General features: G+C 41.5%; 1 protein-coding gene across 5 annotated transcripts in view; it reads left to right on the top strand.

Moving 5' to 3' along the window:
• The window catches only part of DENND5A (DENN domain containing 5A), a 96,543-nt gene extending 85,827 nt beyond the window's left edge, over nt 1–10,716 (top strand). For 4 of the 5 annotated variants that reach the window (XM_067540760.1, XM_067540759.1, XM_067540764.1 and 1 more), the window contains 4 exons: nt 520–602; nt 6,713–6,836; nt 7,878–8,046; nt 8,881–10,716. In XM_067540760.1, the coding sequence (XP_067396861.1) occupies nt 520–602; nt 6,713–6,836; nt 7,878–8,046; nt 8,881–9,064 (560 nt within the window). In that variant the 3' untranslated portion in view covers nt 9,065–10,716. Of the gene's footprint in view, nt 1–519; nt 603–6,712; nt 6,837–7,877; nt 8,047–8,880 lie in introns of those variants that run through there. The other variant, XM_067540763.1, reaches the window with a different exon arrangement.
• The last annotated feature ends 2,430 nt before the right edge of the window (nt 10,717–13,146 follow it).

The following is a 13,146-nucleotide window of genomic DNA, read 5'->3' as shown; positions in this document are numbered from 1 at the left end:
ACTGTAGTTAAACAACCTGTTAGCCCGAGCCCCTTAGTCTGAGTCAGCTGACATGGGCCAGCCATGGGTCTTTAACTGCAGTGTAGATATGTCCACAGAGATTTACCTTCAACTCTCTCCCTGATTTATAGCAATACCACTGCTGTAACACAATTTCCAAGACTCCTAAATTTGGTGGCACCCTTCCCACCTGCCTGAAACATATTTTTTCTTTTGTTTCAAACCCTAATCTAAAAATCTGCATCACAACGTGTAAGGCAACGTCCATATTATTTTTGGATTGAAACACCACATTCAGTTTAGGTCTACACCTTTGACTTAAAAAAGAAAAAAAAAAATCAACTTTATATGAGCCTGAAAAAATGCAGGCAATCCAGCAGCACAAATCCAAGGTACATCACAGGTAATGATTATGCAGATTTCTCTCACCCTGCCCTAGGAATGTGCCTTAACTTTGGTCTGCAAGTGTAACCTCAAACCTTTATAAAGAAAGTGAAAATGGTTTCTTATTTTGCACAGAGTTAAACACAGGTCAGATACAGGAAGCAATTGGTGAAGCAGTTAATGGCATTGTCAAGCATTTCCACAAGCCAGAAAAGGAGGTGAGAATTTCTTTTGTTGTTATGATGGAGCTAGATACTCCTCCCATTATTTTTCTGATGCTTATGAACATGGCTTATATTCCAACAAAGTCCTTAACCTGTATTGACAATGATCTACATTTGGAAATTGCTTATGTATGGGGGAGGTCCACCCAAATCAATAGAAATCTAAACTGATAGTCTATAAACTGGAATTGCATACCTCCAAGTATATCACTTTTGCTGTTAACAGTACTATTGTATGCTCTTGGTCCATGCTCGTCACCCTGGTATCTGAATCCACAATAAGCCAAATTCTGTCTAGGTTTCATCTATATGGCTCTTGAGTGTCCTGTATGTTTTTTAATACAGTTGCATAAATCTTCTCATATCTTAGTTATTCGCTATGAGACAAGACTCTAGCATTTGACGAAGAGGCCCTATAAATGAGCTCTCAGTTGTTTCATGTTTTCTAAAACAATGGGTGGCCTTAATAGCTCTCACTTACACAGTTTGGAGCATACAGATAGGCATTTCAGCAGCACAGAATACTACATTCATCTGACTTGGGCTTCCCATCCCCTTTCATTTCCTAGAGATGAGTAATTCACAAGTGTGTTCCCTTTTTCTTTGTATCCCTGCTTATTATGGGAATCATTAGAAGGTTGCTAAGTATCTTAATATCCCTTTTGATCTCATTCTTCTCATAGAAAGCTGCATGTCGAGATGTACTACAGTGTGTTTTTCAGCTCTGGAGATTTGCACCAGCTGTTTCTTTCAATTATCCCATGGTGGCCATGCAAGAGCAGTGTGTGCTTTCGTAGCTATGAGGCTTGATTATTATGATACTCAGAGCAGTCCATCCGGTTCCTTTACAGCTCGTTCTGAAGGAAGCAGCGTATTTGCTTACTTGCTGGAGTATCAGTTATTTTGTTATGCCTACCCAGCATACCTGGCTATGACTGCCTATAGTGTGGGAAGTGTTGGGCAGCTGAAATGCATTGTCATGCTGAGCTCCACAGACCTGTTGCGGCGGTACCTCAGCCTGTTTGTGGCTTTGGGGCAGAACCGGACCTGCCAGTTGCTGGCTCCAGCTCCTGAAGTTCCTCTGGGTTTTTCTGTCTTCACAATGGCCAACAGCTCAGCCAGCCTGCCCTGCTGCAGAGCTCTTGTGAGGGAAGTTCACATGTTTATTTCAAAATTGTAGACTACATTTCAGCTCAGTAATGTGTCTGTCTTTAACTCCCAGCTCTGTCCCAGGGCTGTATTTGATTTTTAGGGAGATTGTTCCCTTAGCTTTGCTCCCACTCTGAGGCATTTGCAGCAACGGGTGCTGCCATAGGCTTCAGGAAGCAAGCTAGGCTGATAAAAGCCAGAAGCAAAAGGAAGAGTCTATGTCTCCTGCTCCCCCACTTGGCAAGTGTCTCACTGGGGAGCTCTGCCAGCTCTGTGGGCAGGATCCATTTTCCCCTTTCACCATCTGGGTGGGGTCACCTCACAATTCCCTGTCTCCTGCTGACCTTCCCCCCTCCCCCTCCCAGGAGAGGAAACAAGAAGTATTGAAGAGGTCAGCTCTGCTGGACAAGATGCAGCCAAGGCTGGGAAGGAAAGGAGGCAGGCAGGATTGGAAAACAACTGGCTTGAAGGCAGGCTGCCCCTCCTCCCTCATCTCCACAAGGGAAATGAAGTCAGAAGGGCAGCACCACAGGTAGAAGATCACACCCGAATCTCTGTAGCCCACACCAGCAGCTACACCTGTGACTGCAGACCTCAACCGCCTCCGCTTCCCCATGGGTTGATAGGTGCAAAGCACTGGGTGCAAGGAGTGCCAGAGACTGCTCTGAGGGGCTTTTGGGCCCAGCCTTGTCCTCCTGCTGCCACCTTTATGGCAGTCATTCCTCCCGTCCACCCGGATCCCTGCTGGCAATCCAGGCCGAGATCTCTGTGGGAAGTACAGGCCTATGTGCCCCATGTGAATCCCGTGCAGTAGAGAGGGGTGGAACTTCTGGTCAGCCCATCCTTCCCAGAAAGCTGCAGAAAGGGACCCATGTGGGGGAGCCAGTTTCTTTGAGGGCAGAGGGATCACAAGCAGCCTGAAATATTTTTGGAGCAATCTCTGAGCCCAGTTTCACTCTCCCCTCTGAATCAAGATTATGGGAGCAAACTCCCAAAGGGGAAATAAATTATTAAAGAAAATCAGCGCTGTTTCCCCTGCTCATCTTCAGAGTGCAGCATGGCAGATCAATGGAGAAGACCAGACCGTAGATATGCTGATACTGCTAGTTATGCATACTCCCTTTCCCCATGGACCCACACACAAGTGGAATTCTTCTTCCTTTTGTTTAAAAAAAACAACAACAAAAAACAACCTTCCAACACACCAGAGGCTAGACTCTGGTCAGGCAAAATGCTCTGTACTGAGCTTTTATGAAACCGGGCTTTGAAGGTCTGCAGCAGCTCTTGACTAGCTTATAGAAGCCTCCTCAGGCACTCTGGGAAGGTATAACAGAGAGATAGGGACTTCCTGCTGCACCTAAAAATTAGCAAAGTATTGGGCTGTTGTCTCCAGATGCCACTGCAGATCACTGTGTCCAGATTATTGTGCTCAGCTTCCGTTGCAGGTTGCCATGCCTCATCTCCATCTCCTTCTCCCAGTAGGTAGTTATGGAATTATGAGAGGGTCAGCAGCCTGGATAAGGAAGAACTGGCAGGCACGAGGAAGCCCACCACTTACTTCATTCTACTCTAGCCTCCATTTTATAAGGCCGGAAGGTTCCGCAGTGTGCAGTCAAAATGTAATTTGGTATCACTACCAAAGATAAATGTGGCCATCTTCATTGATACTCGGGCTCAGTGTTTCTAAGCAGGGAATATTTTCCCCTGAAAGAGTGGCTTCCTCCATATACAGGGTCCTTCACAGGCAGTCAAGTCCAGGCCAGCTTGGTGTCAGCCCCTGCCTTTGGATATGAAAACACCGCTGGCATCAGACCAACAAAAACTATGCAAATCTGAACTGTCGTCTGACACCCTAGTAGCCTCACATGCTTTCACAAGCAATGCTAATGTGGGTGGGCAGTATTGCAAGTATGATTCTTCCCGACCCCAAAATCACATGGCCTAAGGGCTTCTCCCTGGAAAGAACGGGATTAAAATCTGTTTCATCCAGATACATATGGGCTTTGGTCTTTGGTCTTTGGGATCAGAGACTCAGACAATTCAGTGCCAAGTTATCTTAATAGCATAATGGGAAACTTTATGGAAAACTGAGGCTATTCTGAGTCATTGGAGAAGTCAATTTATAATCCGGATTCTTTCCAGGCGCTATAGAGAGGAATACAAGTCATATGGCAAATTGAAGAAGTTCATGAAATACAAAAGAAGAAAATACCTCTTTGCAAGTGGTAGCTAGAGCAAGTGCAAGGTCAGTATCTGTCATTTGTTGCTTCAGGGCTATCTACAGGTCTCCCAAACAGCCCTATCTGGATCTGAACCCTTGGTTGGTGTCAAGCTCTCTCAATTTGGGAGCAAAGAGGCTACTTACGGTGACAATGAGGTCACTGGACATTGTCCAGGGAGGGTATCTTCTGGCACTGTGCAAGAATTTCAAGAACAGTTTTGTCCCAATCCCAGTCTCAGCAACCCATGGAAAGGCCACTGTGTGAATGAAATCACCCAAGATCTACTTCAGATTAGAGCATTGCAGCCTAATCACCATCCTGTTTCAAGCCTGGGAGAATTGGGGACAACCAGAGCATGACTTTGATCATTACCATTGGTCTTGCATGTGCTCTCAGGGTTTCTGTCCAGGACCAAGACAGCAATGATATTGATTTTAGGGAAGAAGAAAATTCACATAATTTCCTGGACAATTTTTCTGATCAGGGTCCTGTACAGAGAGAAGGCTGAAGCAAAGACACAGGGTGGTACATATACCAGAAAGAGAGAGCGCAGCATTTACCAATTGGATTACAGTGATTCAAGTGACATCTCATAGCACTGTTCCTTCCATGCATAACAGACGTGTTCTCGTCATGATAGTCAATATGTCTTATAGGGTTTTTATAATGACTGGGAAGAACGTGATCAGCCCGAACCCAGAGAGAAATTCTCCTGTCCTGGGTAGAGCAAAGTTTCCAATATCCCACCAAGGGTGAGATGAATGCCAAAAGTTACGTGGCAGAAGTTGGATTAGAAAAGTGTCTCTTGCACTCAGAAATATGTCATCCTAAATCCGTTTGGTGGACTGGTGATTGACCTCTTTGTATCTTGAAACAGTAAATAAAGTGCCCAGTGGCCTCCCTGTGTCAGGACCCGGATGTGAGGTGGTGAATTCATCTTGTAAACATCTTGTAAATCTTGTAAACAAGGCCCCTTCTGTGTCTTCAGTCTGTTTCCACTGCTACCCAGGCCAATACAAATGATAGGAATGAGAGAGCAGCAGTGATGCTGTTTTTGCCTTCTTATGTGAAGAGACGATGGCTCTCAGGTGCGATTTAACCTACTATTGGATCTTCAGGTGTCTGTCTCACTGAAGAATTCTGCCACTGCAAAACCAATCCTCCATCTGGGTCTAGGCAAGTTTAAAGTGAATACTTGGATGAAATGATTATTGCCCTCATGGACCCCAAAAGTGAAGTCAACAAATAGAATTTATTTTTCTGACTGGTTTAAAGTCTACAGTTTAACTACCAAATTAAACCAGGAAAACACGACCTTGACTTCCCCCAGGGAGGCTTTTATTAGGTGTAGTAGAGTGTCCAGGTGAAAGTTCACGTCTCTGTAGTACAACACTCTCAGCACATTCAAGAAAAAGAAAGTTTTGTACAAATCCCTATATTAAATCCTTTCTTAGAGCATCAACCTTATTTCAACCCTGCAGGATGAGAGAGCGTGACCTTGAGATCTCATTCTGCTCTTTGTAGTACTATTCAGATTGCACCCCTGCAGGCGGGGTCATACTTCCTGTACATTAGAGTAGGCCTCCTGATGGCTGCTGTCTCCAATCAGATGAGAGGGTTTTTTTTAAATTTGAAATTGGGAGCATTCTTTGAAACTGGTATTGTACTTACAATTCAGACAGTCCTCACAACTGTGATAACATTAATGCACTCAGTAAATTCAAGAAATATTCCGCCTTCAGTTACGTATTGAAGTCCATTTCTTAGGAACACTGACAAACTCAGGGCAGAGTATTCATATCTCTTGTATTAAGATTGGCCCGATGGCCATTTGTTCACCAAATTATGTACGTTGGTTATCCAATCTTAGTCAATGTCATTCCTTTTTTTTGCAGAAGTCTTCAGACCTTAGTGTCCATATTTAAACCCTTTCCATCCTGCAAGCATGCTGCTATAAATATACCATTGTAATGGATCTGTGGACCATAGCACAAAGAAGAATAGGAAAATTTACCTGTGCTTACCTGAAAATTTCCTTTCTTTGAAAAATAAGATCCACAGATCCATCCAGCCTGGAGACAAATGGTCCATCCAGAATAGAGATGAAAATTGACATCCAAGGATTTGAGTTTGTTTATTAGATAGAGTGCACCATGCTCTGCAGTTAGAGAAGAAATTGTGCTTTTTCCTCGAACTATATTTAACACAATCTGTAATTTAGAAAAGTAGATTTGAATTGTCCAGGCTGTGGAAGTTATCTCAACTGGAGTGAGTTTCAGGAGGCAGGGCATTCCCCTGCTGCCAGTGACTGACGGGTCTGGTTTTTGTTTCCAATGTGCAAGCAAGCTGAGCTACCCATTGTAATGAAGAAAGAAGTTTCAGATAAGCACAAATAGATTTTCCTATACAGGGGGTCACTAACAGTTCCCACTATAATAAAGAATGGGGTTTTCAAAGCCTAAACAATGTAGGCCCTGGTGACACTGAAGACTGCCTTCTTGAGCCTCATTTTGATGGGTGTCAATGGGTAGATGTTTGATGAAGCTGCTGGATTCTCACGATGTTTGGAAATCAAACTACATTTTTTGGCGCCTACAGATAGGTTTAGGAGCCTAACTTTAGGCCCCCATTTAAAAAAAAAGGTTGGCCCTCATAATGCATGTCACTAATTTTCTATATACAAACTGGAGAACTGAAAAGAGAATGTTTGTGTTTTCCATATGTCCCTGGCAGAGAGGCAGTCTCACTCTGTTGCTGTGTGGAGAAAGTGGACTCGTTTCAGCTCTTGAGCAGGTGTTTCAGCATGGATTTAAATCACCGAGGCTCTTCAAAAATGTCTTTATTTGGGACTTTCTAGGTAAGTGTGAGGAAAACAAACCAGCCAGTGTATTGCTGTAAAGTAATTCTATAGCAACATCACCACTTGGTATGCCAGTTTCTCAGCTGGTGTGAATGGCATACATCCATTAAATCCACTGGAGCTATGCTGATTTACACCAGTGAGGGAGCTGATCCAGCACAGTGAGTGTTCCTCCCTGTGTAGGTGAAAAGAGAACGTATCTCTGTGTTCTGTGGATATTAACATTGGCATTATTGTATCAAATGTATTGCACTCTAACATTCTGGGGGGGCAGGCTGGCAGCAAGCATTTTGAATATTTCCTAAAGAAATGGTGTTAGATTGAGTCGGTAATGAGGAGAAGTTGTTTAATGTAGTTGGAAGCTTAGGTCTGGTAGCCTTCTGTTATTTTTAATAGAGAAGTATGAAAGGTATAATGCACAGCAAAGTTCTATTGTATTAAGAAGGTTCAGCCTCTCACAAGCACTAGAAATTACACACAATGAGATCTGTACTCTTTGAATTCATAAACTGTCATTTAAAATGTGAGTCACTTTAATAAGACTTTATAGTTCTGTTTAGGTACCTATGTAGCCCTCATCACCAAAGTATCTGATTGCCTCACTATTTTTAATAGATGTTTATTCTCCTCTCCTATGAGGTAGGGAAGTATTATCCCCATTTTACCAATGGGCAACTGAGGCATAGCGTAGAATGAATAACTTTTCCAAAATGACACAGGAGGCCTGGGAATTGAACCCAGGTCTTCTAAGTCCAATGCAGTGCCCCATCTACAAGATTATTCTTATAGTGACTTCCATAGATCTTGTCAGCTGTGGATCTTAAATTGCTTTACAAATGTTTATGTACCTTCAGAATACACTTTTGTTATAGCTGTTGAACTGAAGTATATTGAAGTTGTCTCCTGTCTCGCAGGAATAGAACCCAGTAGTCCTGCCTCCCTGACCTCTGTTCTAACCACTATTGCAAGTATATTTATGATTATTGGCATTTCCATTGATCAAACTTGACTACTACCCGTCTTTCCCTTTCTTTCAAGAAAAAGCACAAACGTATTACGAGACCCTTGATCAGAATGAAATCGACCCAGAGGAGAACTGGCAGACCAGAGCCAGGAATTTTTGTCGCTTCATCACTGCTATCAATCACACTCCTAGAAACATTGGGAAGGATGGCAAGTTTCAGATGCTGGTGTGCCTTGGAGCCAGGTACAGAGGAACATTTGAATCATACACATAGGGTTTGCAGGGGATGAGAAGAAGTCCGAAGGCTGCTTGTGCTGTGAAGTTGGAGTAATGTTTGCAAAGTTCTTGGAGATTTTCAGATAGAAGGTGGTGTCTACTACAACTTGATGCTTACATACAACAGAATCTCAATGATCCTAAAGTCTCAGGGGCACCTGAAATTGGAAAGGTCTGAGGTCTGGAAAATTGGTACCATGCATAAAACCAAAAGAATGAGCGATCAAGCAAGGAGAGCAGGGTGGGAGCTTGGTTGGCTCTGCTTAATCCTAGGGGGGTGCCTAATAGCCGCCCAAGGCTGCCCAGGAGAGTGTGGGGGGGAGGGGAAGAAGCCAAGAACAGGCAGCCAGTTAATGCTCCCTGATCATCTGCCTCAGTCCAGGTGAGAGCAGCAACTGCCTCTCCTCTTCTCTGCCCACTGGGACCATTGCGGGGAGGGTGGTGTGGGAGCCAGCTCTCTGCCAGCTGGGGAATCCCCAGTAGGGGCTTGCGAGTGGGTTCTGCTCCTTTGCACTGTCTTTGTGGTGCAAAGCAGGAGCTGCTGAGCGAATCTCTCCGTAAGTATTGTGGCTTCTTAACCTTGAAATAATATGCTTGGCCTTCAGGCTGAGAAGGTTGGCCACTCCTGCCCTAGATTATAATACTTTACTTATCGAGTTGCCATATACTATTACAATATTATTTCTCCTCCAGTTTATCTGGAGAAAGTAGTAGATTTCTTTAAAAGATGAAAAATATCATTTCATTAAAAATGTGACATTTTTGTTTTTGTTTTCAAATTCTAAAACCTGACTTTCTCAGAGACCACCTCTTACACCATTGGATCGCCTTGCTTGCGGACTGTCCAATCACAGCACAGATGTATGAGGATATAGCATTGATTAAGGATCATACCCTTGTTAATTCCTTGATTCGAGTGCTACAGACCTTGCAGGAGTTCAACATTACGCTGGAAGCTTCCCTTGTCAAAGGAATAGACATCTGATCTGTCTCACCGCAGACACTAAAAAAAGCAACAAGGAACAAATCTTTTTAGTATGCAAAGGTTCTTTCTGCTAATACGTTGTATTGTGAACTTGTTCATGGCCACAAAACACAACTTTTGACTTTCCTTGAAGGAAACTCAAAAAATAGTGCAGAAAAATGGACAGAAGTTGTAAACTCAATGTTAAAAAGAGAAAAAAGGAGGATTTTTGGTATAAATCTATTTTAGAGTTTATTTGTTGCTTTGCTTTTTACACACTTTCATGTGAAAGAGAGAGAGAGAATGACTATTTGTGCAGCTTATTTTAAAGCTGCAGTATTTCCTTGCCATAGATAATGTGCAGTGAGCCTTTCAGCATTCTCTGAACTTGCCTTCAGACGTGCTGTATGTCATAAACCCTAAAGTACACGCTCCATTTCTGCTAAGAAGGTCATTCTATAGCTTTTAAACTAATATTTTATATATTAACATTATTACCAATGTTTGATTAAAAAAAAAAAACTAATTAGGATCACTGTTGCGCTGCAAGGGAAACTACAAATTCTGATGTGTGCTTTTTTTAATAGCCTCAGAGAACTGATTTGTCAGCAAATCATTTTTCTTTATTTTTGTTGTCAGTATTACTTTGATTGGGTTCCAGGAGACTGAACCATGCAAATGGACAGAGATGAAAGTAATATTTTTCATATTGGTACATAATTGCACAGAAGAAATTGTAAGTGTGTTGTATTTTTAACTGATGTTTTTATTTATTTAACCTATCATTGTGTTTTGTAAGATTTTGTTTTTAAAAAAATCTTATACAATATAACTGACTATATTATGTTTGCAATTCAAAATTTACAGTGCAGTCCACTTAAACAAAAAGCTTGGATAAGAGTGTGTCTTCTAGCAAAAACAGTTTTGTGCACCAGCCTTTAAAGTTACAATTTATCTTGGTTTGGAACCCTCTGAAATTGTTAACAGCTAAAGAAATAACTGCCTATTCCCATGTGCTTTGATTTATATTCTAATGCAAAGGGGACAGTGGCTAAGTAGATGTCAGTGCTACAGTGAAGTAATGATGCCACTAATAAACCTAATTCCATGTCTCCATTTCAAAACTTTCTGTGGTGATCTCACTTGATGAGCACAGACTGTGCACGTAAGATTTACTGTTGAAATACCAAGCTCTGTTACGTGCTAATTTTGCAAGCTGCTGGATTCTGGGATGCCTGTGTATCTTAAGTAAAAAGGCTTTAGCCCACGCTCATAAATTGTAACATTCAGAATGCTTGGATTTGGTTAGTGCATAGCGGCAGCTCTGTTCATTTTAGTTCTCTGATAAAATCCCTCTGAAGTGCATACCTGATTTGAGAAACAAACCTGGTCAGCATAATGAATTGCTGTTCAATAATTCTGGGTTCTGTAATTAAGTGGTCTCCACTGTATAAACTTCTCAGCAATAGCTTTTTTACTATAAGGAACAGAAGGTCGTTCTTGGTTGTCAGTCCATAAAATATTGTGGCACCTTTTCTTTATTCCCTACATTTTAGTGACATCTTGTGATACTTTATTTCCATAATTTAAAGGTATAGCACATGTATTAAATTTTTGACTATTTTTACTTTTGTCCTATTTATTTCATTATTAAATGGAGAAGTTTCTTGTCACTCTATTTTCTTTTATGCAAATGAGGTCCTGCTTTGAATGCATATTAGCATTGGAAAAATGAATAGGCAACATCCAGGCCACATGCATGAGTCTCTTCACACTAGATGGATGAATATACTTTCACAGTTTGGCGTTTACATCACTGTTCACAGAGCAATTGTTAATCTTAGAAGGAAATGGATTAGAATACAGTGCATCTGTGCTTAAAAAAATAACTTATTCAACCTGAACAGTGTAACAGAGAGAATCCTTCTGTGCTCACCACTAAACTCCATTTTTAATCAAACATCTTACTATTTTTTCAGTCAACACTCCAGATTTCAGTAGGCATATATATTTTACAGTAGGTACGTCTACATTAGGAAAAGAGATCTGGATTAACGAACACATTTTAGCTGACCCTGATCTAACCTCAAACTCTTCTCTAGTATAGATGCAGGGTAATGCTGTTTAGTTGGCCAAGGTAAACCCCAGGCAGAAAAGGTGTTAGACAGGTCAGAGTTATGTGTTAGCTAATGGCAACTTCTTTTCCTGACATAGAGATACCCAATATGGCAAGTGAGTGTCGGTTTGGTGGTTTATTTGTTTTTGCTTCATTGTTCATGGTAAACAGTTTGAGATGCCTGATTGAAGGATACAAGTTAGGGTTCTCTGGCCCCTGAGTGGTGGCTACTTTGGATAACACATCAGGCAGATTAAGTTGTTCTTCTTTAGATCATGTGGTACCCAGTGTGCTAGTAGTCCTTATTCAGACACGGAGGGAGATGGCAGAGCATAATCTAAACTCCCTTCTTTCTCCCTGCAACCATGTTTTTTCACCTACAGTACTGTATCATGATGGGCCATTCCTGTCCCCTTTCACAGACAAAGGGCTCCATATAGGTCCCACTGAAATCCAAGGCAGTTTTGCCAGGGACTTCAGTGGAGCAAATCCTTACAGGCCTGGAAGGGCCATAGGAGGCTTCAAGTGCAGCTGAACTAGTGTGATTTTGTTGGGTACGGAGGCTGTGGTGGAGAACTATGTGTTATGCAGCTGAGCTCTGTGGCAATCTTTGTAAGCAGGCCTACACTTGAGGGATTTAGGAGTAGGGTTTGGATAGAACCTACAAGGGCAGTTCTCTTGGTCAAAACTTACTGATAGGGGCCACTGTACTGCAACCTTAAGGCTGCAGTAGCAACCATGTTCACCACAATTCTTCTTGTAGTTCATCTTGTAGTTCCTGTTGCACACAGTCCGCTTCCTTGAACTGTATAGATGCATCAGTAGTAAGCACAAAGGAAGCAGTATTGGACCCAAAGTTAGTCGCCTCCATAGCAATCACTTCTGACTGTCAGATTCAAATGCAACAGACACGTTTGCAGTTCCATGCTTCATCCTACCATGAGTCACCTCTGCTAATCATAGGAAAAGAATCATGGTCACTGAATCAGAGTATTCCGCATGACAATAGACCTTTTGCAACCTATTGTGTTGTAAAATAATTCTGCCTTTTCAAAGACGCAGTTCCAGAACGAGAGAGCGCAGGCTCAGGTCTCATACACTACTTTAGATTTACCAATTTACTACAGCTACTGGGGCAAGAATTCTGCTTGCCAATTTGAGCCCTGATTGGGTAATGCTGTTAGTATGCACAATTACTGTAGCTTTGGAAATTCAATGGCCAAAATAAGTGCCAGTTAACATATTAAACTAAATTTAAAAGTGCCGTTTTCATGTTAGCACCTTCTTTGAGATGTAAGAGAAAACAATGGACGAAAATATCACCTCTTATATTTTCTTTCTGTAGTAATCCTAGCATATTCAATACGCTGACACTGGTACATGCTCAGCAAATAGCCAAGGCTGTTTTTGTTGTTTCACATTTAATGTAATACTTTGAAAGTAATATTTTATTTTACATTTTTTTTATTTAAAATTACTATCTACAGGGAACTTGTAGCTAAAAGCATATTGTTCATGAACTGAAAATCATTCTTCTACTTCTTCCATTGTGAAGAGTAGTTTTAAAATTGAAGAATTGTATAGCGGGTACCTAATAGTTAAAAGCGCCATATTTTTGGTGTGGTATTGAATTTATGACTATATAAAGGCTTTGCTTCTGCAGTGAAGCTCTCAGCAAGAGTTAACTGTCATACTGTATGACAAAAATCTTTTGTCACTATAGTGCAAGATACTGTAGGAGACTTGAAAATACTTGGAAGATATTGTACATGTACTTCTCATCTTTGTAGTTCTTTATTCCTTTTATATCTAGAGACTGGCTGTTACTCTAGTTAAGATGCAGCATCAGTTACAGTAAATTATATATTTTACTATGTGGAGAATTGACTGGCGTTTTTTAAGATTGGGCATTGAAGTTTACATTACAATGACTGAGAGCAGGAAACCCAGGTACTGTACTCATTTTGTAACTGTTTTAGGTCAGTCA

Source organism: Emydura macquarii, unplaced genomic scaffold (genome assembly GCF_026122565.2).
Source record: "Emydura macquarii macquarii isolate MOO-44397 ecotype Brisbane River unplaced genomic scaffold, CSIRO-AGI_Emac_v2 contig_587, whole genome shotgun sequence".
Classification (NCBI taxonomy): Eukaryota; Metazoa; Chordata; order Testudines; family Chelidae; genus Emydura; species Emydura macquarii.
Note: the sequence above shows the minus strand (reverse complement) of the source record. Positions and strands in the feature narration are given on the sequence as shown.